The sequence below is a fragment of the Taeniopygia guttata genome, chromosome 20 (genome assembly GCF_048771995.1).
Source record: "Taeniopygia guttata chromosome 20, bTaeGut7.mat, whole genome shotgun sequence".
In the NCBI taxonomy this organism is placed as follows: Eukaryota; Metazoa; Chordata; class Aves; order Passeriformes; family Estrildidae; genus Taeniopygia; species Taeniopygia guttata.
In genome coordinates, this window is record NC_133045.1 from 9330211 (window position 1) to 9352264 (window position 22054).

The 22054-nt window shown below is 46.6% G+C and overlaps 1 protein-coding gene across 7 annotated transcripts in view; it reads left to right on the top strand.

Annotated features, from left to right (window-relative positions):
- Nucleotides 1-22054, top strand: part of MYT1 (myelin transcription factor 1) — a 63639-nt gene that overhangs the window by 37793 nt on the left and 3792 nt on the right. For 6 of the 7 annotated variants that reach the window (XM_030288565.4, XM_072916981.1, XM_072916982.1 and 3 more), the window contains 14 exons: nucleotides 1287-1377; nucleotides 1865-1978; nucleotides 3413-3627; nucleotides 6148-6353; nucleotides 7260-7529; nucleotides 8286-8440; nucleotides 10358-10420; nucleotides 10638-10706; nucleotides 14326-14388; nucleotides 14969-15052; nucleotides 19126-19347; nucleotides 20079-20170; nucleotides 21044-21147; nucleotides 21247-21390. In XM_030288565.4, the coding sequence (XP_030144425.3) occupies nucleotides 1287-1377; nucleotides 1865-1978; nucleotides 3413-3627; nucleotides 6148-6353; nucleotides 7260-7529; nucleotides 8286-8440; nucleotides 10358-10420; nucleotides 10638-10706; nucleotides 14326-14388; nucleotides 14969-15052; nucleotides 19126-19347; nucleotides 20079-20170; nucleotides 21044-21147; nucleotides 21247-21390 (1892 nt within the window). The remainder of the gene's footprint in view (nucleotides 1-1286; nucleotides 1378-1864; nucleotides 1979-3412; nucleotides 3628-6147; nucleotides 6354-7259; nucleotides 7530-8285; nucleotides 8441-10357; nucleotides 10421-10637; nucleotides 10707-14325; nucleotides 14389-14968; nucleotides 15053-19125; nucleotides 19348-20078; nucleotides 20171-21043; nucleotides 21148-21246; nucleotides 21391-22054) is intronic. The other variant, XM_030288567.4, reaches the window with a different exon arrangement.

Genomic DNA, 22054 nt, shown 5'->3' on the forward strand with positions numbered 1-22054 from the left:
GAGCCTAATTTTCTTGGGGGAATTCTTCAAATTATATGGATTTTATGACCGAGTCCCTAGACTAAGTCTGATGTTACTCCTTGGAGTATTCCGTGGTGTTTTTCCAAGTTGAACCCAGATGCTGTTATCCACCAAAGTGTTATCACTAATCACAGGAAACATGAAGGGGATTTACTTGGAAGTCCTGTCCTTCTTAAAGGATTTTTAGCACCATCCTGTGGAGAATGAGATCCCTTCTCTGAAAATCAAAGAGGGGCTTTATAAACACTTGCCCATCTCCAGAGGTGTGTTAAACAGTTCCCATCTTTACACTGAAAGTCACATATTTTTCTCTACTTGGAACATCATATTGGGAAAAAAGGGATATTATTCTCCCTTGCTGTCAAAATATGTTGCCATGCAGGAAGGAAGAGGAGTAATGAGGGATTTAGGATGTGCAGGATTGCTGAGTCTCCTGTGTCCTAATCACTGCAAAATTCCCAAACTGCTACACCAAGATTCACCTATTCTACAGAAAATATTTATCATCCCCATGACAGATTTTCATACATACATATGCACAGAGAGAGATTGTATTTCCACCTCTCTACCAGCATTCTAAATAGCTTTCCCTGTATAGATACATAAAAATCAATGTTGTATGTTTACGATAATGGCATAATAGACCAAAAGAATGAGGAGCCCTTCCTTATCAGTAATTTCAAAGGTTGCAGACCTGACATAAACATAGAGCTGGAAGAAACAAGGAGAAAGTTATCTTCACAGGCTGGAATGCAAGCAAAAATATTAATAAATAACTAACACAAGCTGTGGGCTTTACAAAAGCTTGCAGATCAAATTATTTTTTTTACTTCTAAGGTCAGCGCTGCAGGAAGCAATAATCCTGAGGATTAAAAATAAAAAAAAATCAAACAAAGACTAGGCCTAAGGATAAAAGCAGAGCTACAACTTCAATCACTTAAAACTACCTGAAACTGGAGACCTGATTCAAAAACAGGGGTGGGGAGGAGGGGCTGGATGGGGGAAACTGGATTGCAATCAGAAAATGGGGAGGTTGTGTGCAGAGATGCTAACCTAGTGCTGACCTAGGCACCGCTGCCTTGTAAATATTTTATTTTTCCCTCTGCAAACTCTAATTACAGCATTTCACATTCCCTGATTTTTAGGAAACCAGCGTACAAGGCTTGATGATTTTCTCTTTTTTTTTTTTTTCTTTTTCCTCTCTGATTTTTATTAAGTTGTTTTTCTTTCCCTTCCCTTCTCCCCTTCCCCTTCTTGCTCCAAAGTCCTGGCGATGCACGAGAACGTGTTGAAGTGCCCCACGCCCGGGTGCACAGGACAGGGTCATGTCAACAGCAACCGCAACACGCACAGGAGGTACCGGCTTTGGCTTCTTCTTACACAGGGGTGACAGGATGGGGGAATGGCTTCAAAATGGCAGAGGACAGGGTTAGATTGGAAGAAGTTCTTCCCTATGAGAGTGGTGAGGCCCTGGCACAGGTTGTTCAATCTCTGGAAGTGTTCAAAGCTGGGTTGGACGGGGCTTGGAGCAACCTGGGATAGTGGAAGGTATTCCTGTTCATGGCTGGGGGGTTGGAATGAGTTAAGCTTTAAGATCCTTTCCAACCCAAACCATTCTATATCATTCCATGATTCTGTGTTGATAAGGTGCAGGGTGAATTTGTCTTGTTTATTGAACTTCTTCAGTGTGGAGGAGGCAAACACTTTTCTCACAGGCTCAGTATAGCTCTGGATCCATGAAATGAAGGTTTTTGTACTCATTCCTCATGCTTGGCTTCCTTCTCTCTTTTTCTACTCCTTCAAAAAAAAACCAAAACAAACAAAATCCAACCAACTCCCACAGTTTATCTGGGTGCCCCATTGCTGCTGCTGAGAAATTAGCCAAATCACATGAAAAGCAACAAACCCAGTCTGGTGATCCTGCAAAGACCAGCTCCAATTCTGACCGGATACTCAGGTAAGGGGGACAAGAAGGCTCAGCTCCATGTCCCCACACTGCCCCAGCCCTCTGTGCCCTGCCACGCTCCAGGAACAGCAGCCACAGCTCCAGCTGTATCTTGATACTGCTGAGTCCTGTTATTATGATCATAGGTCTCGCCAAGGTGGGGAGATATTTAATTGATGATCCCAGGGAGAGCATTGAGGACAATGAATTGCTTCTGTAGCATCAATTAATGCTGAGGCTACAGGCCAAAGGGTTTTAGCAGTGCAGCAGAAGGCACTTGTGCCGATTGCTCCACAGCACAAACTGCCAGCGAGGGCTGGTTATTATATCAGCATTATAAGAAGGGTGGGCTCAGGGAGGGGGGAGGAGGAGGAGATTTAGGCTACAGACAAATCACTCCATGGCAGTTGTGCATTAAAGTGCACCTGCTTTTCTTCCTTGGCCCACATGTTTCAGAGGAGAGGAACCGGCCGCTCGTTTCCAAACCAGTCACATTAATTTTGATACTTTGCCCATCTCTCTCTTCCCGGGAGAAAGGGCTGTCTCCCATTAAGGATGTCCCTGATAGATGCTGGCTTCCGTAGCTGATGTGATTCATGAAGCTACAGATGGATTGGAATATGGTTGGTTATTTTGCAACGAGAGCAGGATAAAAACCACAGTGCGAGGCTTGAGCAGCCCTCCCACAAAGGCATCGAGCTCTGATTCATTTATTTATTTGCTCCCCAGGACTGCTGAGCACCCTGGTGCTCCAGCTCTCGCTACTTTTGAAAGGCCATTTAGAGCCATTACTTATTTATTTGCAGCAGAGCCCGCGCCGAGCACTCTGAGCACATCACGAGGACAGTCCATGCTCCAAGGAGCTCCCGCTCCGAGGACTCTCTGGTGGAAAGAGGTCACGGGAAGGAGAATAACAATAGACCATTTATATACAATTTATATGCAAGACAAATTGATTAATGATAGGCAGTCCCGTAGCAGTGGGTCTCAGGAGGGGCTGAGGCAGGGGAGAGGCCCTGGTGCCTCTGCAGTGAACCTGCAGCAGGGAGCCGAGCTGAACTGGGCTCCTCATGCCCTTGTGTGGCACCCTGTGTCATGGGTCCCAGGAGGGAGTTATTGACCAAGTTTGTTCTCTTCTGGAAAACGCTGCCACACCATGACAGTCTGCAAGAGCATTGAGCTGGATGAGGTTGACAAGTCGTTGTTTTGCTTAAAAAGAGGGGAAAAAAAATGAAGGTGGAAAAGGATAGAAAAAATAAAACTGGAGGCTGTGAGATCCAAATCAGATCTTGCTGAGGGAGAGCAAAAGGGCTGTCACTGCCTCCTTGTCCCCAGGAAACCTTTAGGAAGAAGGTGTAGCTGTGCCCCCATTGTGTCTGGTCTCCTCTCAACAGTCACCTCACCAAGGAAAAAATAAATAATTGCTGTTTGTTGTTTCATCCTCAGGCCTATGTGCTTTGTGAAGCAACTGGAGATCCCTCAGTATGGAAGCTACAGGCCCAACATGGTCCCAGCAACCCCCCGGGCCAACTTGGCCAAGGAGCTGGAGAAGTACTCCAAGGTCACCTTCGATTATGCAAGTTTTGATGCTCAGGTTTTTGGCAAACGCATGCTTGCCCCAAAGATTCAGACTAGCGAAACCTCACCTAAAGCCTTTAAATGTAAGTTGGGAACAGGGGTGGACTTGGTTTTTGCATTTTCTGTCTTAGCATGTTGTGAGGCTCTTGGGATTGTGGTTTTGGGGTGATGGGAGACTCTTGGTGAGAGGTGTTGGACCCTCCCGGGATGGGGAGGGTAAGGTGGGTCCCAAGGTGGGCACCTTTGATGGTGAGGGGAGTCCATAGCTGCTGGGAAAGCTTTGTTTGGAAGACAGTGTCTTTGGCTTCAGCTTTGGGAAGAATTGTGGTGGGAACATTAATCTGAGTGATGTCTCGAGATAGGATAAGTTACACAGTTGTCCTCAGTTGGTCTCCATTGCTTTGCAGCTCATATCTATTGATCTGGCTTTCCTCATCTAGCTAAATGGATTACAGTTTTCTTCTCTTCCATCTTATATATGACCCATTCCCCCCATTTGTCTTCCCTGCCATGCTCTGCTCTCCAACTCCACCAATCGATCACCCACCTCTGTCTTCCACCTCGTTCCTATCACAGCCACCCACCTCTGCTCTATTCTGAGGACTTCGCACTGTTTATAGCTCTGGGTGAAAATGAAATGGCTGAATAAACCCTGAGGGGTCAGGCTGCCAAAGGCAAGAGGCACACTGCATGGGGACACAGTCCCTGAAAATGCATTATTTGACACTAACTGTGCACCTCAAGACATATTTTTGAGGGGCAAAAGAAAATATCTAGGAGCCCAGTTTGTAGAAGTCAGCAGCCTCAAGAGGGCTTTCTGTCTGGCTAATCCCACTTCCACAATCCTGTTTAATCCTGATGCAGCTGCTCTCTAAAAAGTGCTCGTACTTGAAAGCATCCCGGTTGTTGCACTACAATGGGAGCGCTCTTTATTACAGTACTAAATCTGTACAGGATCAGACAATGAAATTGGATGGAGGCCAGAGAGCACAACTGCCACTGTCATCCTGGGTTAGGGCTGATGGAAAAGTAATTTGTTTTCCAGTACAAGTGATTCTCTCGCTGAATAGATTGTGTTATTTGCAATATTAGCAAAGATTTTTCAGGGTAATTGTACTGACAAAAATAATTCCAGCAGACCCACTAGGATAATCCTTTCTATTTTTTCTCATCGCTTATTTCACTAATTTGCTGATTGCGAGTCTATTAGTGGTAGAAATACTTATGAAATGGAAAAGCATCGCTGAGCCTACGGTGTGAAATTGAAATTGGCATCTCCCGATCCTGGATATTGTCAGGTTGGGTTGGCGAATACTCGCACCCCGCCTTGAAGACACGGATTAAACCGGACAGGAAAACAAGCAGCCAGACACAAGAATAACCATGTGGGCAAGCCTCCAATGAGTTAATCAAAGCGACAGGATGAATATGATTGCCAATCATAGCAGGGAAATCTGCTCCTTTCACTGAGAACTTATTTTAAAGAGATCTTCATCCAGTGGGATTTATATTCCCCTGCATGTGTGTGCGTAACTCCCATTAATGTCAATATGCATTATATACGCACGCAACGAGGAAGAAAGCAGTGCTGGGGAAGATTAGTATTTTATAGTGTCTTATATCACAAATTTGTAATGGGAATAATGAAATCACTTTGCTCCGTGGCTGCATCAACTGAAGTTGGCTTTGTTTTGCCATGATCAGGCCAAAGCTTGTGAGTCTTCCCTGGGTGAGCCTCCCACTAAAGTGTGGGGATGGTTTCCCTCAGAAAGAGCATGGTGGAATGAATTAAGGATTTGAAGGTTTTGATAATTGATTCAGAATACAATCCTATGAGTGTTCTAAATCAGATGATCTCCTGTTTGCACCCACTGAAACTACTGAGGACCCCTAAATGGGATCAGCTTCAAGTTTTATTATTAGGGAATTATTAGTTATTATTAGGGAAAGTTTTACTGTGCATCCACCCTGAGAAATACTTTCATTTCACAGCCTATGAAGAGAAATTACCTATCCAGGCTGGCTTTGCTGCTGTTGTGACATACAGGAGCAGAACAGCAGTGTGGCTATGTGCAGCTGTGCAATAAATCCTGTTACTCTGGCATATTTAAATGATATGTCAGCTGTCAGAAAATCCGTATTTCACCAGTGTCATCCTTGGAAGCTCATATTTTATGACCATGCTTTTTCTATTAATGTAATTTTATAAATTTAAAGCTTTCAAACATGCTACTAGAAATCTCCCTGTAAGGCAGCTCTGCAGATAAGTTATGGACAGAGAGAACAACAAAAAAAAGAGTCAAAAAGCTTCTCTAAGCTTTTTCCTTTAACTGATTCCACTGAGGAGCAGCTCTAGTGAAGAAAAGCACTTGTGTTTTGAGTATTTATGGCAGAGTCAGTTAATGAATTAACCTTTTACACCAAGCACAAGCTGCAGCCACTACTGCTCCTGTTGCATGTCCCAGGCAACAAACCAGCCCCTGGACTGGGAATAACCCCGTGAACTGTGCATACATTAACTGTGTCACACTGACTTAACCTTCCCCTGCTGCTCATGCCGCTTATACATTAGCCTTGTGTTGTTCCTTCTCTTTTTATTCCAGCCAAACCTTTTCCAAAGGCCTCTTCCCCCAGCCACAGCCCCTCCAGCAGTTACGTGAAGAGCACTTCATCTTCCTCCACAGGCTTCGACTACTCCCACGACGCTGAGGCTGCGCACATGGCGGCCACCGCCATCCTCAACCTCTCCACCCGCTGCTGGGAGATGCCCGAGAATCTCAGCACCAAGCAGCAAGAGGCCCCTGGCAAGGTGGGTGAATGTGGCCAGGAACCACTGCCCAGGGGCCAAACTTAAAATTCAGGATGGGAGAGACACCTTGGTTTACCTGTCCTTTCATTTTGTTTTTTTTTAAATATAGAGGCAATGCAGGTACTTATCCAAAATCACCCTTTTGGCTCCCCACTTCGGGTTTGGAAGAAGGAATCTTGGCTTTTTGGGTGATGTGGAGATGCCTTGTGGTTCAAATTACCCGTGTGAGATGAGCATCAATCCCAAGACAAGTCTTGGGCTGAGACTAGATATTAGGAAATATTTATGATTTATGATGGTCAAGCCCTGGAACTGGCTGTCCAGGGCAGTAGTGGAGTCACCATCCCTGGAGGGATTTAAAGGACATGTGGATGTGGCACGTGGGGACATGGTTTAGTGGTGGGTTTGGCAGTGCTGGGTGAATGTTTGGGCTTGATGGTCTTCAGAGGGCTTTTCCAACCCAAACAATTCTGTACTCCCATGATTCTCAGAGCTGATTTCAGTTGTTCCCTGATCTGTATCTGATGCCATTTGAAGTTCCCCAGTTGTGCCCAGTCTGATCTCCAGCTGTTTTTCAGAGAAACACAGGTTTTCTCAAAGTCCCACAGAGCATTCCCAACCTAGGGCAAATGTTTTGGATGCCATGAGGTATCCTAAGTGGCATTAGATGCCTGCATTCAATCAGCTGAGTCAAAATGCCACCCTGCTGGTAGTAGAGGGGTGCCTTTGCATTACATATTCCTGAAATATTTAGGAAAGAGCAATACTTTTTATTCAGTTTCTCCTGCCTGACTGTGGAGAGGACATGAACACCTGCCCACTGCACTGCAGAAGACAAACGGGGGCAAGATCCCCATGGGGATTTTCTGGCAGCTGCTAACACTGGTTGTGTTTCCAACCTTTCAGTCCATGGACATTGAAGTGGATGAAAATGGAACTCTGGACTTGAGTATGAACAAACACCGCAAACGGGAGAGCACCTTCCCCAGCAGCAGCAGCTGCAGCAGTAGTCCCAGCATGAAGTCCCCAGACGTGTCCCAGCGCCAAAACAGCACCAGTGCCACGAGCAGCACCATGACCTCCCCCCAGTCCAGCCAGACCTCCCGCCAGGATGAATGGGATGGGCCCATTGACTACACTAAACCAAACCGCCAGCGGGAAGAGGAGCCAGAGGAGGTGAGCGGTGCCTCTTGGTGCTTGAATAACCACTCAGGGGACACTGAATGCCATGTTTGCCTGCACAGTTGTCCTGTTTGCCTGCAGTGTTGTCTTGTTTGCCCCAGAATCCCCAGTTTGTCCATTAAGCCAAGGAGAGAAATATTCCTGGCACTTTGTCAGTGCTATCAGATATCAACCAGGCAGGAAGCAACTGCTCTTGGACCTGTTGAGATGCCCTTGCAAAGGAAGTACAAACCATTTTACTTGTGCTGGGTCTGCAGTGTTTTCTCCATTGTAAATCCTGTCACCTCCCTTGCAGCAGTGCTGCTTCTGGTGATGTTTTTCAGGATGATTTATATCTGCCATTAGCAGCTGCAGCCCTGCATGGCACTGACATTAATCCTGCAGGTGGGGAATCCATCCATGACTCCCAGCTGGGGTAGGGGTCCTGGCTCTGAGAGCTTCACCTGCCTCTCCACCCGTGGGGAGGATGCTGAGGAAGAGTGTGAGGGTGTTGCACTGATCTTCATTCCTTCAAAACCTTGGGAAAGCCATGTGTAAATCCCTTTACAGATGTGGTTTACACAATTCTCCTAAAACCCCAGGAAATTACAGGCTGTTGGATCTCTGGGCTGGGTGCTGTGAGGTGCTTGCAGGGGGCTCAGGAGTGCTGGCAGTGCTGCACTAACCCTTAGGCTGCGATGAACTTGGGATTCTTTCCCACCACAGCTCAGCAGCAATGACCACACCACAACTCTGCCCCTTTCCTTGCAGTCAGAGCCTGCTGCCCACTCTTTTGCCTCCTCGGAAGCTGATGAGCAAGAAGCGTCAGAGGAGAACTTTGAAGAGAGAAAATACCCAGGTGAAGTTACTTTAACCAACTTCAAGCTGAAATTCCTCTCCAAGGACATCAAGAAAGAGCTGCTCACGTAAGCCCTGTCTTCTCATCTCTTCCTTGAAAATCTGTTAATATGTACTTAGCCAGGATGGTTGGAAAAAAATTAGTAAATACATTTTAGAAATAAGAACTGTAGCTCCCTTTCCTACTGTGATTGATCTTACTCATCCTCCTACAACTGCTGATCAATGAGGCAAAATATGCTCCTTCTTTACTTTGCAGTGATGAAGGGAACCTGAGAGCTTTGTGCTCTGTATTCATGGACAGGGTTCTGGGAAACTCCTTTCAGGGCTGGATTTTCCTGGTATTTTCCTGCAAGAGTGTTTCTGCCATGGTGGTGGCATCTACCCAATGTCCTAATCCCCTGTTTTGGGACACTCGCTGATGTTGTGGAGCCAAGAGCACCCAAGGGAACTCAGCACCCCCTTGAAGAGGGTGTTGAACACAAGATGTCTCATTGAGAAGACAGAATTTTTTGGCTTAGAGCAATGGGTCCCAGCACTGTGATACTGCAAGAACACCAGATGTGACCTCAGGCTGCAGCAAGTTTGCTGTTGTGTTGCATTTTACATTGGAGAGAGACCTTGACCCAGCTCACATCTGTCTGTCCATTGTGTGGGTAGAGGCACAGACCCAGATCTGCCCTATTGGATGGAGTATGGCTCTGCATCCACACTGATTCCCACAGGAATAGTTCATGTTTAAGGTTTGAGTCAAACACGGCAGCTTGGACCTGGCTCTGGTCTAACAGCACGTCAGGATCAGCCTGGAGGTTGTGATGGGGAGATTTCTCCTCCCAGGCATCCCAGCTGTTCCTGGCATCTTTCCTGTGCATCTGACCCTCCCACACATCACACAGGGAGCTGGTGGGTGCCCTTTTGCTGATCTCATCCAACTCACTCATTATCTGCAGGCAGGAGGCTGAGGGAGCAGCCAGGCAGGCTGTGGGGGCACAGCAGCAGCAGCATCTTCCCTAAATGAGCAAAGCTCAGATCAGCTGCCCTACACAAAGCTCTAAAGGGTTTTTCAAAACCCACCAGTGATGTGAACAGCAGTTTCTAAGGTAGAGCCCTGAAGCCCTCCTGTGCTTTAATTTTATTGTGATGGTAGAGAAATTTCCTAAATGGAAACAGCTCTGGAATAAATAAATGGTGTCATGGACAGCCCAGAGCCTTCCCTCTCCATTTAATATCCTTGTTCCTCTCTGCCCCAGGGGCTGTAATGAATTAGCTGTAGTTAACTCAGGAGCAGACTCACCTGCTGTGTCTGATGCTCTGTGTCTTGTTCTTGTGCCACTTCCAGGCAGGTGCCCCTCACCTGTATCTGCCCATCACCCCCAGGCACAGACAGAGGTTCCTGTCATTCCCTTTCAGCAGCAAACAGTCCTTTCTTCACAGTTGTAAGGGCTGGGGAAAAAAAAATCTTTTCAGAAAGCTGAAATCTGAAGCACCTTATTCAAATCTGAAATCTGAGCAATATGAATCCTGCAGCCAGAGCTTCAGCATGGCAGGAATGGTCCAACCTGGCAGCAGCAGCCAGGGCTGGGCACATCTGTCAGGCTGTGCCACCCATCAGGCTGTGTCAGTCCCCCGCTGCCACCAAGTCTTCCCATCAACTGAGGGTTTTAAACACTTTCTTTACCTTTGCCATGATTTTTTCTCAGTTATTTTATTTTTTCTAATTGTGTTTTTAGGATCCTTATGCTCTTTTAAAAGTAAAAAGGGAGGAAGGGGAGCTGAAAGGGGAACAGCTGGTTTATACCCACGCACACATAGAAACACACACCAAGAACTGATGGATGGGGCTGGTGTCAGGGGTCTGGCAGCAGGGCTGGACTGAGATGCCCCAGACAGACCCTGAGGGGGCTCTGCTGGCTCTGCCCACCCGTGGGTCTTGAGGAATCCATTCCTTTCCCACACTTATGCTCTTTGTTGTTGTTGTTGCCCAGTTGCCCAACCCCAGGCTGTGATGGCAGTGGACACATAACGGGGAACTATGCCTCTCACCGCAGGTGGGTTGACATTTTTTATGTGGTTTGAACTTTAAAAACAACTTTTTTTTTTTTCTTTTGGTATAGTTTGTGACCATATGGATAGTTTGGTTCTGTTTCCTCCCCCCTTCTGTTGCCCCTCTCCCTCCCCATTCCCCAGCCCTTTCTTTTTCCTTTTTCTTTTTCTTTTTTTTTTTTTTTTTTTGCTTATCCAGATATTCCATCTCTTCTCTTTCAGCCTTTCTGGTTGTCCTCTTGCTGACAAGAGCCTCAGAAACCTCATGGCTGCCCACTCTGCTGACCTCAAGTATGTTTGCGCTCAACTTGGAACTCCTTTTTTTTCTTTATTTCCACCCTTTTTTTCTCTCTTCTCCCTCCCTGCCCCCACACCTCTTGCTCTGCTTTTGCTTTTCCATCCCCTCCCTTCTCCTTTCAAAGAGCTGATCAAAACCTGCCTGCGAGGAGCTGTGGTGGAGTCCAGCTTGCAGCTGCTGCGTTGAAGAGGCAATGGCATGGTGGAAGGATAATTTTGGGGAGGGGGCTGATTGCAATAATGGGATATAACCTGGATGCCTGGCAGGTTTTCTCTGGGCATTGTAGACATGTTATTCTATTTTTCACTTGGCATCTTTTCCTAAGCTCTTGTTGCCTAGTTTGGGCCATAATCCTTTTTATTTAACATTTCTGTCCATCTCAAATAATCCAGAGCCTGGATTTATTTTTGGGTAGAGACACAGCTGGGAGCTCACTGCCAGCACACAGCAAAGCCAACTCTTTTGGAGAACCTGGGGTTCTATTTTTATGCTACTTTTTAAAGGCTGTTTGGGATGTAGTGAGAGAGGTTCCTCTTCATTTCCATGATTTGTGAGGGAATGAAAGAGGGAGTGAGCAAATGCTTGGTAAGGCCAGATCCTGAGCCAGTGGTCAAGAATTCACAGAAATCCAAACTTCCCCATTCCCATTGCTGTTTCTGAAGGGAGGAACCTGGTTTTGACATTTTCATTCAGGTATCTTCCTCTGAATCCCATATTCAGATTTGCTGATGCCTTCTCCAAACCCGTCCTTTTCAGTAGAGCTTATTCTTGACAGGTGTGTTTCCCAAATGCTTTCTTAGATTGCCTTATCTAAAAAAAGGTGAAATTGTATTTAGTTTGGAACACTGGGGAGACCCCAACTGTCTCCACCTAATCTGCTCTCTTGTGTAAAGTCCAGTGAGAATTTTTTTTCATCATCTCTTTCATGAGCCCAGCCTCCTCTGGGCTCCCAGCCTTGCTGAATCCAGTTTTTGGATCATTTAGACACTGATCTAACTGAGGAGCCTCCACTGAGAGTAAAGCCTCATGAAGGGCTTTACATTGCACAGGGTCATAATGAAAAAACCCAAAAGTGCTGTGCCCTGTGTGCAGTCAGGGGTTTTTGGAGCCATAGGTGAGCCAGTGGCAGCCCCACTGGTCACTAAGGCCATTGGAAAAGTCCCAAATCCCTCTGTGGGGGCTCCTGGACTTCTCTGTGCCCCACCACCAGTGTGGGGCTGGTGCCAGGAAAAGTGTCAGTTAATCACCTGCTCCTTATCACAGAGGTGGACAAAGTGGCAGGATTAGCTGATATTAATAGAATTTGCTGGTGGATGGCAAGGACTGCTGTGATTAGTGCTAAGTACGCTTAATCATGTGTGTGCACCATACACATTTTGAAAGGACCTCTTCAAAGAGCTCTGCTGAACTGGTGTTTCTCCAACAGTTTGAAAGAACAGCCAAGTGCTCAGACAATTAGTGTTAAAGATATTAAAAGCTCTCAGGAGCAGTGGCCATTCCCAGTAAGAGCCAGACAAAAGGCAAATGGGCTCATCCCTGAGACTGAGCGTTGTGTCCAGCCTTGCTGTGCAGCATCCTGTGCCATCCAATATCAGTGCTTTTTATCAAAATACTGTGTAAAAAAAGGAGACTTCTGGCCCAAAAAAAAAAAGCTTGTTAATATTATTTCCTCAAATACCACTTTTTTTTCTATGTCCTGGTGAGGATGAGAGCAGAGGAGGGAGGAAGGAATTTTGAGATATTATAGATTGCACAGTCATAGCTTTTCAGAACTCCAGATAAGACCATGTCAGTGTTTCTATTATAAATTCTATTTCAGGGGTTAATATTCCTGATATAAAAAAAAATAGCTCCAGGCTGGAACATGCAATAAAAGGTCTCTGTTGGTATGATTTGTCTCCAGATAATTAAAAATAAAAATCAAATTACTTCTCTCTCCTCTTTAAAAAACCTGAAAGGAAGAAAGAGTTTGGTGTTAGTGTTTTCATAATTTCCTCCCACCCTGAAGCTAGAACAACAGAGAAATAGTTTTGCTTTCTACTGCAACAGTGTAGAGCTGGGAAATATCACAGTCAAAACTGTAATTCCTAAATGAGTTGAAGAATTTGCACCCTCATTGAGGTCCTGCTGGAAGTGTCCTGCCCTTACTGTACCAGCCCCATGTGCACTCATGTTTTCTGGCTCTGAGCCTCCCCGTTGCCTCTCTAGGACCAGGCCATGTCCCTGCTCTCTTACCTGAGGTGAGGTGCCAATTTCTTTTGCCAATGGAGATTATTCAGTGACCTGCAAACACCAAAGGCTCCCTCAGAGCTGCTGCAAAGAGGAGAAATTTGGAATTTTCTGAACAAAAAGAGAAGACTTTTATAAAAAAGCTGTTTTCCAAGCTGCCAAACTCAAGTCACCTATGGAAACCATTGCTCCACTGACTCTCAGAGGGCAGAGCAGCAGTGCAGAATAGTTTGGGTTGGAAGGGGCCTTAAAGGCCAAACCCCCTGCAGTGAGCAGGACATCTTCAGCTACATCAGGCTGCTCAGAGCCCTGTCCAGCTTTAGGAAAAGCATCCTGCCTTTCCCAAGGGCCCTGACCTCAGGGGCTGCCCGTGCATCACCATCATTTCACTGGCATGTCCTGGAGACACTGACCCCTGCCCTGCTGCAGGTACCAACCAGGCACCGGTGGCTTTAAAAACAGGCCTGGAGAAAGTGGGGACACAAAAAAAAAACCCTTCCCCTGAGGAGAACAGGTGCTCTGCAAGCTCCTGGATGTGCCCTGAGCTTTGCTCAGAAGGAGCAGCGATCTGCAGCCTTTTCTGGAGAGGTCTGGGTGCTCACCTGGAACTCAGGACACCTCCAAAGGTCCCTGTGGAAGGCAGCGGCTGAGACTGAGGGGCAGAGCCTGTGCCAAAAGCTGCAGGAGTGCTGTGCGTGGTGACCCGGCGGTCCCCAGGCCCCTCACAGGCTGGCTCCCTGTCCCTTGCCCATGGTGTCGTGGAAGGAGGGGACCCAGGGCTAACCTAACCTTTTTCCTCCTGTTTCTCCATCATTTTATGCCAGAAGTGTTGGCCAGTTTTGCACTCTGCAGACCCTCCTGCCATGGGCTGCCCATTTGCCCTCTCTGAGGGCTCCCCAAGTCACCCAGACCCGAGCCAAAACCTTCTCTTGGTGGTGGCCATGGTGGCCCTGGTTTCTGATTTCTGCTTGGGTCCATCCTGCTGGCCCTGGACGGCCCTTGCTCTCTCCTTATGCCCTCCTCAAGATGATAAACATTGTCCTGGAGGGGCATTTTAGCTCATTTTTAGCTCCTGAGCTGTCCCCTTCAGGAGGGTGGGGACACAGGCTGGGACCTGTGTCCTCTCATGGGAGAGCAGCTCCTCACTGTGCTCCCAACATCCCACAGATGTTCCTCTCCAGTGTCACATCATGCAGTGACACACTGACTTCAGTACCATGGACGTTACAAACCAAATCTTGTCCTTACAGAGGGGGAAGGGGCAGGAAGGAAAAACCTGCTGGTGCTGACAGTGCCCAGATTTCTCTTTGAGAAGAGCTGTCACAGAGTGTCGATCCCCTGCTCGCATCCCCAGGCTAATCCGAGCCTCCCTTGCCTCTGCAGGTGCCCTACTCCTGGTTGTGATGGCTCTGGTCACATAACAGGAAATTATGCATCACATAGAAGGTAAGATCTCCCTTAAATTATTTTCTCTCTCGCCTCTTTCTGTGCTGCTTTCTTTTTTTTTTTTTTTTTCCCTGCAGTGGGCAGAGTTGTAAAGTTCTGAATAAAACATTAATGTTACTGACAACTGAAGCCTATTTTCATCTCTTTAATCTGACTTTCTTTTTTTTTATTTTTCTGATGTTTTCAGAATCTGATTAGAAGCTCCTTTCAACAGAATAAAAGACAAAGGGTCAGATTTTAGCTGATGCAATGTTCCTGTTAATATTGCTACCTATTTATGACTCCTATTATCACTTTAGAACATTAATAGCACAGATCTCAGCCTTATGTTTCAACAATTCCATTAAACATTGCAGGCTGTTAGCAGATATCTTCTTATCTAGACACCATTAATTACTGTCCATCTCCCTCAATTTTTTACTATTTTTTTTTCTTCTGACTTCTCCTCGTGATGTGAAGCTGCAAAACGAGAGAGATCAAAAACACTGTGCCAAATTCAAGGGAAAGATGACTGAAGCGAGGGAATAGCAAATGCAGAATCTGCCAGTGAGACAGGCCTTTCTTCTCTTTTTAACCACAGTCTGTCAGGCTGCCCTCGTGCCAAGAAAAGTGGGATCAAGATCACCCCGACAAAGGATGATAAAGAGGACCCAGAGCTGATGAAGTAAGTCTGGAAATAACTCCTGAGCAGAGCTCGTCACTCCATCCACTTTACCTCACACAGATTTATGTGGGGGATCACTCAGCAGCCACCCCACATCCCCCCTCGCCTGTGCTGCTTTGAGCATCCTCTACCAAAGCTCTTTGCTATGTTTTGGTGTTGTAATTTTGATGTTTGATGGAAAAATTGGGTGGTGGGGAGGTAATGGTGTTGCTTTCTTGCAGACATGAAAGGTAAGTTGGTAGGGCACGAACAGTTTCTCTGTTGTCTGTACTTTATATCATTCCTGGAAAACCACCCCAGTGCTGTAAATGAAGGTAAAGCCCCACAGTCAAGACAAACATTGCAGGTTTTTGGGAAGCAATGAGTAGGCAAAGGCTGATGGACTGGCTTAACTGCCAGGAGCACTGCAGAAGTAGAACCTACCCAGCACTGAGTTGGGTCAGGAGCTGGTAACCCTGAATAAACTGTGTTTTGTGGAGTCTTTGCCAGAGCAGAATATTTGAAGTGAACTGAAAAAAAAACCCTCTCTGCTGCCTCAGGCTGAAGTTTTCAAAACATCCCAGGGGGTTTATTCCTGTGGGGAATAGAGATTTGAAATTGCTTAGTCCACCTCAGGAGTTTTCATGAGCTGTGAAATTCATTTGTCCTGACTTTTAGCAAGTCTGAACATCACAGGCTCAGCATGTGGGGTCTGGGATCTGTATCTTCTTACACAGCTACAGGACATGAAAGGCAGCACTGACTCCAGGACCCTGTGTTTTTTTTTGTTTTTTTTTTTGTTACCTCAGAGCATCTCCAGCCTTTCTGAAGCCTGTACACTCATCCAGCAAGTGCCTTTGGCTCAGCAGACTGTCTCCAAGTGGATCTTTTTTTAAAATACTTAACTCCCAGGGCAGGTCTTACCCTCACAGAGGAGCAGAGGTGGATATCTCCATGTGCCCAGGTTTTGGCCCGGAGCAGAGGCTGAGCCAAAGCAGGACCCAGTGGGGGTGGAAGAACCCTGCAGAGGCTGTGGGAAGCTGGGATGAGCCTGCTGGGGGGGAAGGACCTTTCAGAAAAAGATGATATTTCAGCCATCTGCTCTGTTCTTCCTCCTCAGTCTACAGGAAGGAAAGCCTCCCAGTTAAATGAGCCGTGTGATAATTAGCAGGAGTTTGCAGAGTTTATTAAAAATTAAGCAACCTACTCGAGAATCTGCAGGAAAAAAGCCTCTTTTGGCTCAAATACACTGAATTGCTGGTGGTGTTGCAAGGCTGTGCCATTAACCAGTGACACAGGGAAGGGAAGGGAAGGCAGCAAATTGGTGATGTGCAGCTGCTGGCTGTTGTACCTTTGCTCTCACCACGGTTGGAGCCCCCAGTTGGGAGGTCACCCCTCCCCATGGTTTCCCCAGGGACACCTGCCCTGTGGGGCTGGTTTTGCTCATTTGTGCCTTCCCCACTCAGGGCAGGACAGGGCAGAAATGTGCCAAGCAGATTCCCCAGTGTGGTTTCTCTGCACAGAAATCTCTTCCCAGTGCAAGGAGAAAGGAGTTTTATGTGGCTGTTTTGTTGTGGGGCACACGGGGTGGGCTGGCAGGACACCCACAGCAGAGTGAGGGTTCCCACCAGCATCCTCACCAGGGGCTGGGTTTCTCCTAGTCCACTCTAAAGATGCAAACACTAGGAAGAAAAATTTGCAAGAAATCACTTAATTGTTTGGGATGGAAGGGATCTTAAATCTCACCTCATTCCAACTCTCTGCCACGGGGTGAGACACCTTCCACTAGACCAGATTTCTCAAAGACCCATCCACTCTGGTTGTGGACACTTCCAGGGGTGGGGTATCCATAGATTCTCTAGGTTCCAGGCTCCAAATGGGGCTGGATTTTCTGACTCCTAGAAAGCTGGTGCCATCCACCCCCAGACAGGTCTTGGGGGAACCATGGACATGGGTGCAGGAAATGTGAGATGGGCTGTGAGGGTCTCTGCAGCAGCAGCAGGAGAAGGCATTCCCTAACATCCCATGACCCAGATAGCAACCCCTCCCCTTCCAGTACACCCAGGAGGAGCAGAAGCTCCTCTGAGATGTGCAAAACAATGTGGCACAACAATCCCTGGCTGGTGCCTCCCCCCAGCCTGTGGCAGTGCTTGTCCCACCACCCATGGCAAGGTGTGCCTGGTGTGGGTTTATGTTAAGGAGATTTGGCTCTAAATCCTTCCTCTGTCTGCACTGAGCTCCACTTGGAACCCAGCCGAGAGTTGCACATCGTCACCGAGGAGAAAGTCATTTAGTCCCTGTTGTTTGTGCTGTTCATCCTTCAAGTAATTTGCTGCAGATGTGATTGAACAGATCACCTCAACCTTCAGCCCAGCCCATGCAGTGGAAGCATCCACAGGTGTCTAATTGATCAAACGCTACTGGGGCTCCCATTAAATAATAATAATGTTAAAAAAAAATTAAAATATGTCCAAGACAGCTGTTTTGCACAATAAGGCTCTGGTTTATTTTTTAACAATGAAAATGTAATAAAAGTTAAATTAACGGTGTAAAATATGTAATGGTTGGGCTGTAACGGCTGCATACAAAATGCTGGGGTTTGTCTATTTCTCTCTTGCTCTTCCCCCCTCTCCCCCTTCTCCTTTTCCTCCTGAGGATTCAGTAATTTGCTCGTGATCATATAAAAGCAATGATGTTATGAATTTACTGAGGATCCTGCTGGCAGGAATATTATAAGTGAATTGTGCTGCATTTGCAGCTGATTAAAATCGAGATCAGCATTTTTCAAATTATCTTGGGAAAAGGCTGGGTGTAGGGCCCCCCTTTTGCTGTCATCTCCCTTTTGTGTGGAATGTAAACAATAAGGGCAATAATTTCTGCGGTGAAATGCAGCTTGTGATTTTCAGGAGCAGCTCCGTGAATGCTTTTGCTGGAGAGCCTCAAAGTCCCTAATTGCTTCCAAACTAAGGACATGGGAGCTATTTTTGTAATTTCTTACCTCCTTCCACCTCTCCTATTTTTGAGTAACCTCCCTTGAGTAATAAACTTTTAAGTGTATTTACAATTGACAAGCATTTTTAAAGCAAATGCAAACCACAGCAGAAACCCTGATAGGTACAGTGGGCTTGTAGGATGGCTGGATTTAGGGAGAATGCCATTAGGTGAGAAGGGTGGAAAGAGGTGACTTTTAGAGAGCCACTCGTGTGCTGGGCAGTAGCACAAGTTGTGTTGGTGCTTCCACAAGGCTCCTCACAGCTCCTGTGTGTTTCAACAGGCCATAAAGAGGCAGAAGTAAGGGCAGGGCTCATGTGCTGCCTTGATGATAATTCTCACTTTATCCCCTTGAGAGCGTGGGTTGATCTCCCCAGAGAGGCAGGATGTGAACCAGGAGGAGGAGGAGGAGGCAAGTGAGGCCATGCTGTGGCTGCAGAGTGGGGCCCAGTGGTTTGTCCTGTCTGACAGAGTGCAGGCTCAGAAACCCCTCAAATGCCCTCCTGGCAGGAACAGGGCTGCAGCTCTTCGTGCACAGCCTGAAGAGCTCCTGGCTCAGGGTCTGGCTCCTGGGGAGGGCTGTGTGCCCAAGGGCACAGATGGTGCTCCTATGCTGTGTTGACTGTGCCGGTGCAGGGTGATCAGAGATGAGCCTGGTTCATCAGCAGTGGCACTGGGCAGAGCCAGCAGTACGTGTGTGGTGGCTCAGTGTGAGTGTCAGCCTTGGGGTACATCAGGATCCCATGTCAGGCAGCCCAACCTGCCATTTGTGTCCCCAGTGAGGCACCAAATGGTGTTTTCTGACACCACTGGGACCTACATTTGCTGCATGTGACATGACCTCCACAGGCTTCCCTCCTGCAGAATTCTCCTTGACTCTCTTTGGCTCTTTAGAAGGAGCAGTCGTAGCTCTTAATTTCCCATCTGCTATTTCCATCAACCAAGTATCTCCCCTATAAACTCCAGACAAGGCCCAAATGCAAATGCTCTCTTCCCAGGCTTCCTCATTCCTGCTCATCAATAATTTCCTTACACCTTTATTGCTCCTTCTGTTCCTCCCCCTTGATGGCGTGCTGTAACTTTGGGTGGTTCCCCGTGCCCAGGTGTCCTGTTCCGGGCTGTGTCGGGCTGGGACACATCAGTGGCAAGTACGCGTCTCACCGGAGCGCCTCCGGGTGCCCGCTGGCAGCCCGCAGGCAGAAGGAAGGATCGCTCAACGGCTCCTCCTTCTCCTGGAAGTCCTTGAAGAACGAAGGCCCAACCTGCCCCACCCCAGGCTGTGACGGTTCTGGCCACGCCAACGGGAGCTTCCTCACTCACAGAAGGTAAATCCTGGGGTTCGAGTCAGCGTGAGTGTGATGATTTTGCTGTGGACCTGCCCCAAGATGCTGCTTGAGCCACGTTCAGCTCTGCATGTGAGGCTCAAGAACTGGTGCTTTTGATGCTGAGTTTAGTCAGGTTGACGTTTACTGAATGGAGAAAATGTGTGGTTGTTTTAATATTCACAGAATCGCAGAATGGTTTGGGTTGGAAGGGACCTTAAACCCCATCTCATTCTAACCCTCTTCCACTTCTCATTCCACCACCTTCTACTATCCCAGGTCGCTCCAAGTCCTATCCAAACTGGCGTTGGATATTTCCAGCAATCTTCCACAGCTTCTCTGGGCAGCTCTGGCCTCACTACTCACACAGGGAAGAATTTCTTCCTAACCTCTAATCTAAATCTCTATTTGCATGCTGGAACAGAATTTGAGCACCGCAAATAGGAGCTTGGTGCCCACGACAACCCGACTCATCTCACCCTCCTCACCTGGCACACCTCCTCTTTTAGGAAGCAATGTGTTTTTAATCTTTGCTCAAAGAAAATTGCTCTCACTTTATAAATGGGGCATTTTGAGGCATTATTCAAAAAGCTATTTCCTCTGTACCATAAAAAGCTTTTAGAAGAACTGTCTCGCAGCTTGAATTCCACCAAATGGCACATGTTCTTACATTGGGAACATAAGCACCTATAAATACTGAGAGTTTATGCAACCCATTTTTACTTGTTTTTCAGTTTGTCAGGGTGTCCAAGAGCTACTTTTGCTGGGAAGAAAGGAAAACTCTCAGGGGATGAAATTCTCAACACAAAGTTCAAGACTAGTGATGGTAAGATTTTTCACTCCTTTGATTTGCAGATGTGTCAGGATGTTGAGCCCATAGATCTTTTTTTTTTTAGACTGAGGAGGCTTAAGCTGAAATCTGGGCAAAGATTTCAAGGACATCGTGTACTTTGAAGACCCTTTCCTTGTGTTTTCTGGGTGTTTGTGGTGGCATGGTACCAGTCGCACTCCTTGAGTCACACATTTTAAGGGAGCAACAATAAAGAAGGCAAAAGAAGTAATGCTGAAATTCAGATTTTTTTTTTTTCCCATATATTCACTGGCATTTTTACAAATCCCTTGCAGTCATTCAGCGATTTTCACCTATTCAGGGCTTTTAGTACTGAGATATTTCTGGATCTGGAATTTTGTTAGCGATGGCACTTTGCATTTCCAGTGCTATTACTGAGCTTTCTGTGGTATTTGACAAGGTTCAAGCATTGAACTTGATAGTTTGGAACCTATAAATACCTGCACTCCTCTAGAAATATTGCTTTATTTTATGGACCTATAATTTCCCATCTAGATATGCATTAGTTTTTTAAATGGCATCATTCCAAACTCGTGGATCGGAGAGAATGACCTGACTGCTCAGGATCATCAACCTTGCTGGGTGTGGGGATGTGTTGGACTCCAACTGCTCTGCTGTCCTCTGCTTTTGCATTTACATATTGACCTGTTCAAGTATCACTGAGCTGTGATAATAAAAATATTAATTATAAAAAAAAAAGAAAGAAAAAGGCAGGTGAGAGGTACATCCTGTTTTGAGGCTGTAAAAGCCAAGGTAAGGACAGTGCAGCAGGATGGGCTCAGCAGAAAGCCCAACATTTTGCTTTTCCCAAGAGCATTTGTTGACTGCCCATGACCTTCCCTCCTGCAGTTCTGGAGAACGATGAGGAAATCAAGCAGCTGAACAAGGAGATCAGTGAGCTGAACGAGTCCAACTCAGAGATGGAAGCAGCCATGGTGAAACTGCAGTCCCAGGTTTGTGTCCTTGGCCATGCATTCAAACCCAGCGGTGATGGGTGTTGGTGGGTGCCACTGGTGAGGGTTGGTAACCCTGCTGTGCTCCTTGCTCTCCAGATCTCCACCATGGAGAAGAACCTGAAGAACATTGAGGAGGAAAACAAAATCATAGAGGAGCAAAACGAAGCCCTGTTCCTGGAGCTCTCAGGGTTGAGCCAGGCTCTCATCCAAAGTCTTGCCAACATCCGCCTTCCACACATGGTAAGAAACTTTGACAGTTCTCAACACAAGCTGGTGTCATCAAGGGAGCTGTGGCAAACCCAATACACGATAAAGCTTTTTCACAATTAAAGAGTGGGGGGATTTCTTTCTGTACACCTAGGTGTCCTTTAAAAGATCAGTACCTTTCCCTTATCTCTGAAGCTTGCATTGTATCTCCCTTTTGTTGTCATTTTCTGCTGATCTCCCTTTTTATCTATTGTTCTGTCTCATTACATCTGGGAGCACTACCACAAAATAGGAAACTTTATCAAGGGCACCCAGTGCCTTTTAGGCTAAGACAGCACAAGCAGAGATCAGGAGGGATTGGATTTCAACGTCAGAAAGATCTTAGGGCTCCTATTACAATGCAGGTAGTTTCAATTCAGTTTTGAATAGCTGGCAGCTAAAGAATAGCATTCTTAAAGAGAGTGTATTTTGTTTAATTTAACAAGGTCTAACAGCCCACAGCATGTTACCATAGAGTTACTGAGAAATGAAAAGACTGCATTAAAATAGTAAAACCACAAAAGGCTATTAATTACCTTCTCTCTATTCCCAGGAATGTAATTACTGTTGCCAAAACCAGGTGTGTGGAGGTGGGGCTCGTGTTGTTGAGGAAGCTGTCCTCTTACAACTCATAAAGACCATTGCAATGATCAGAGGA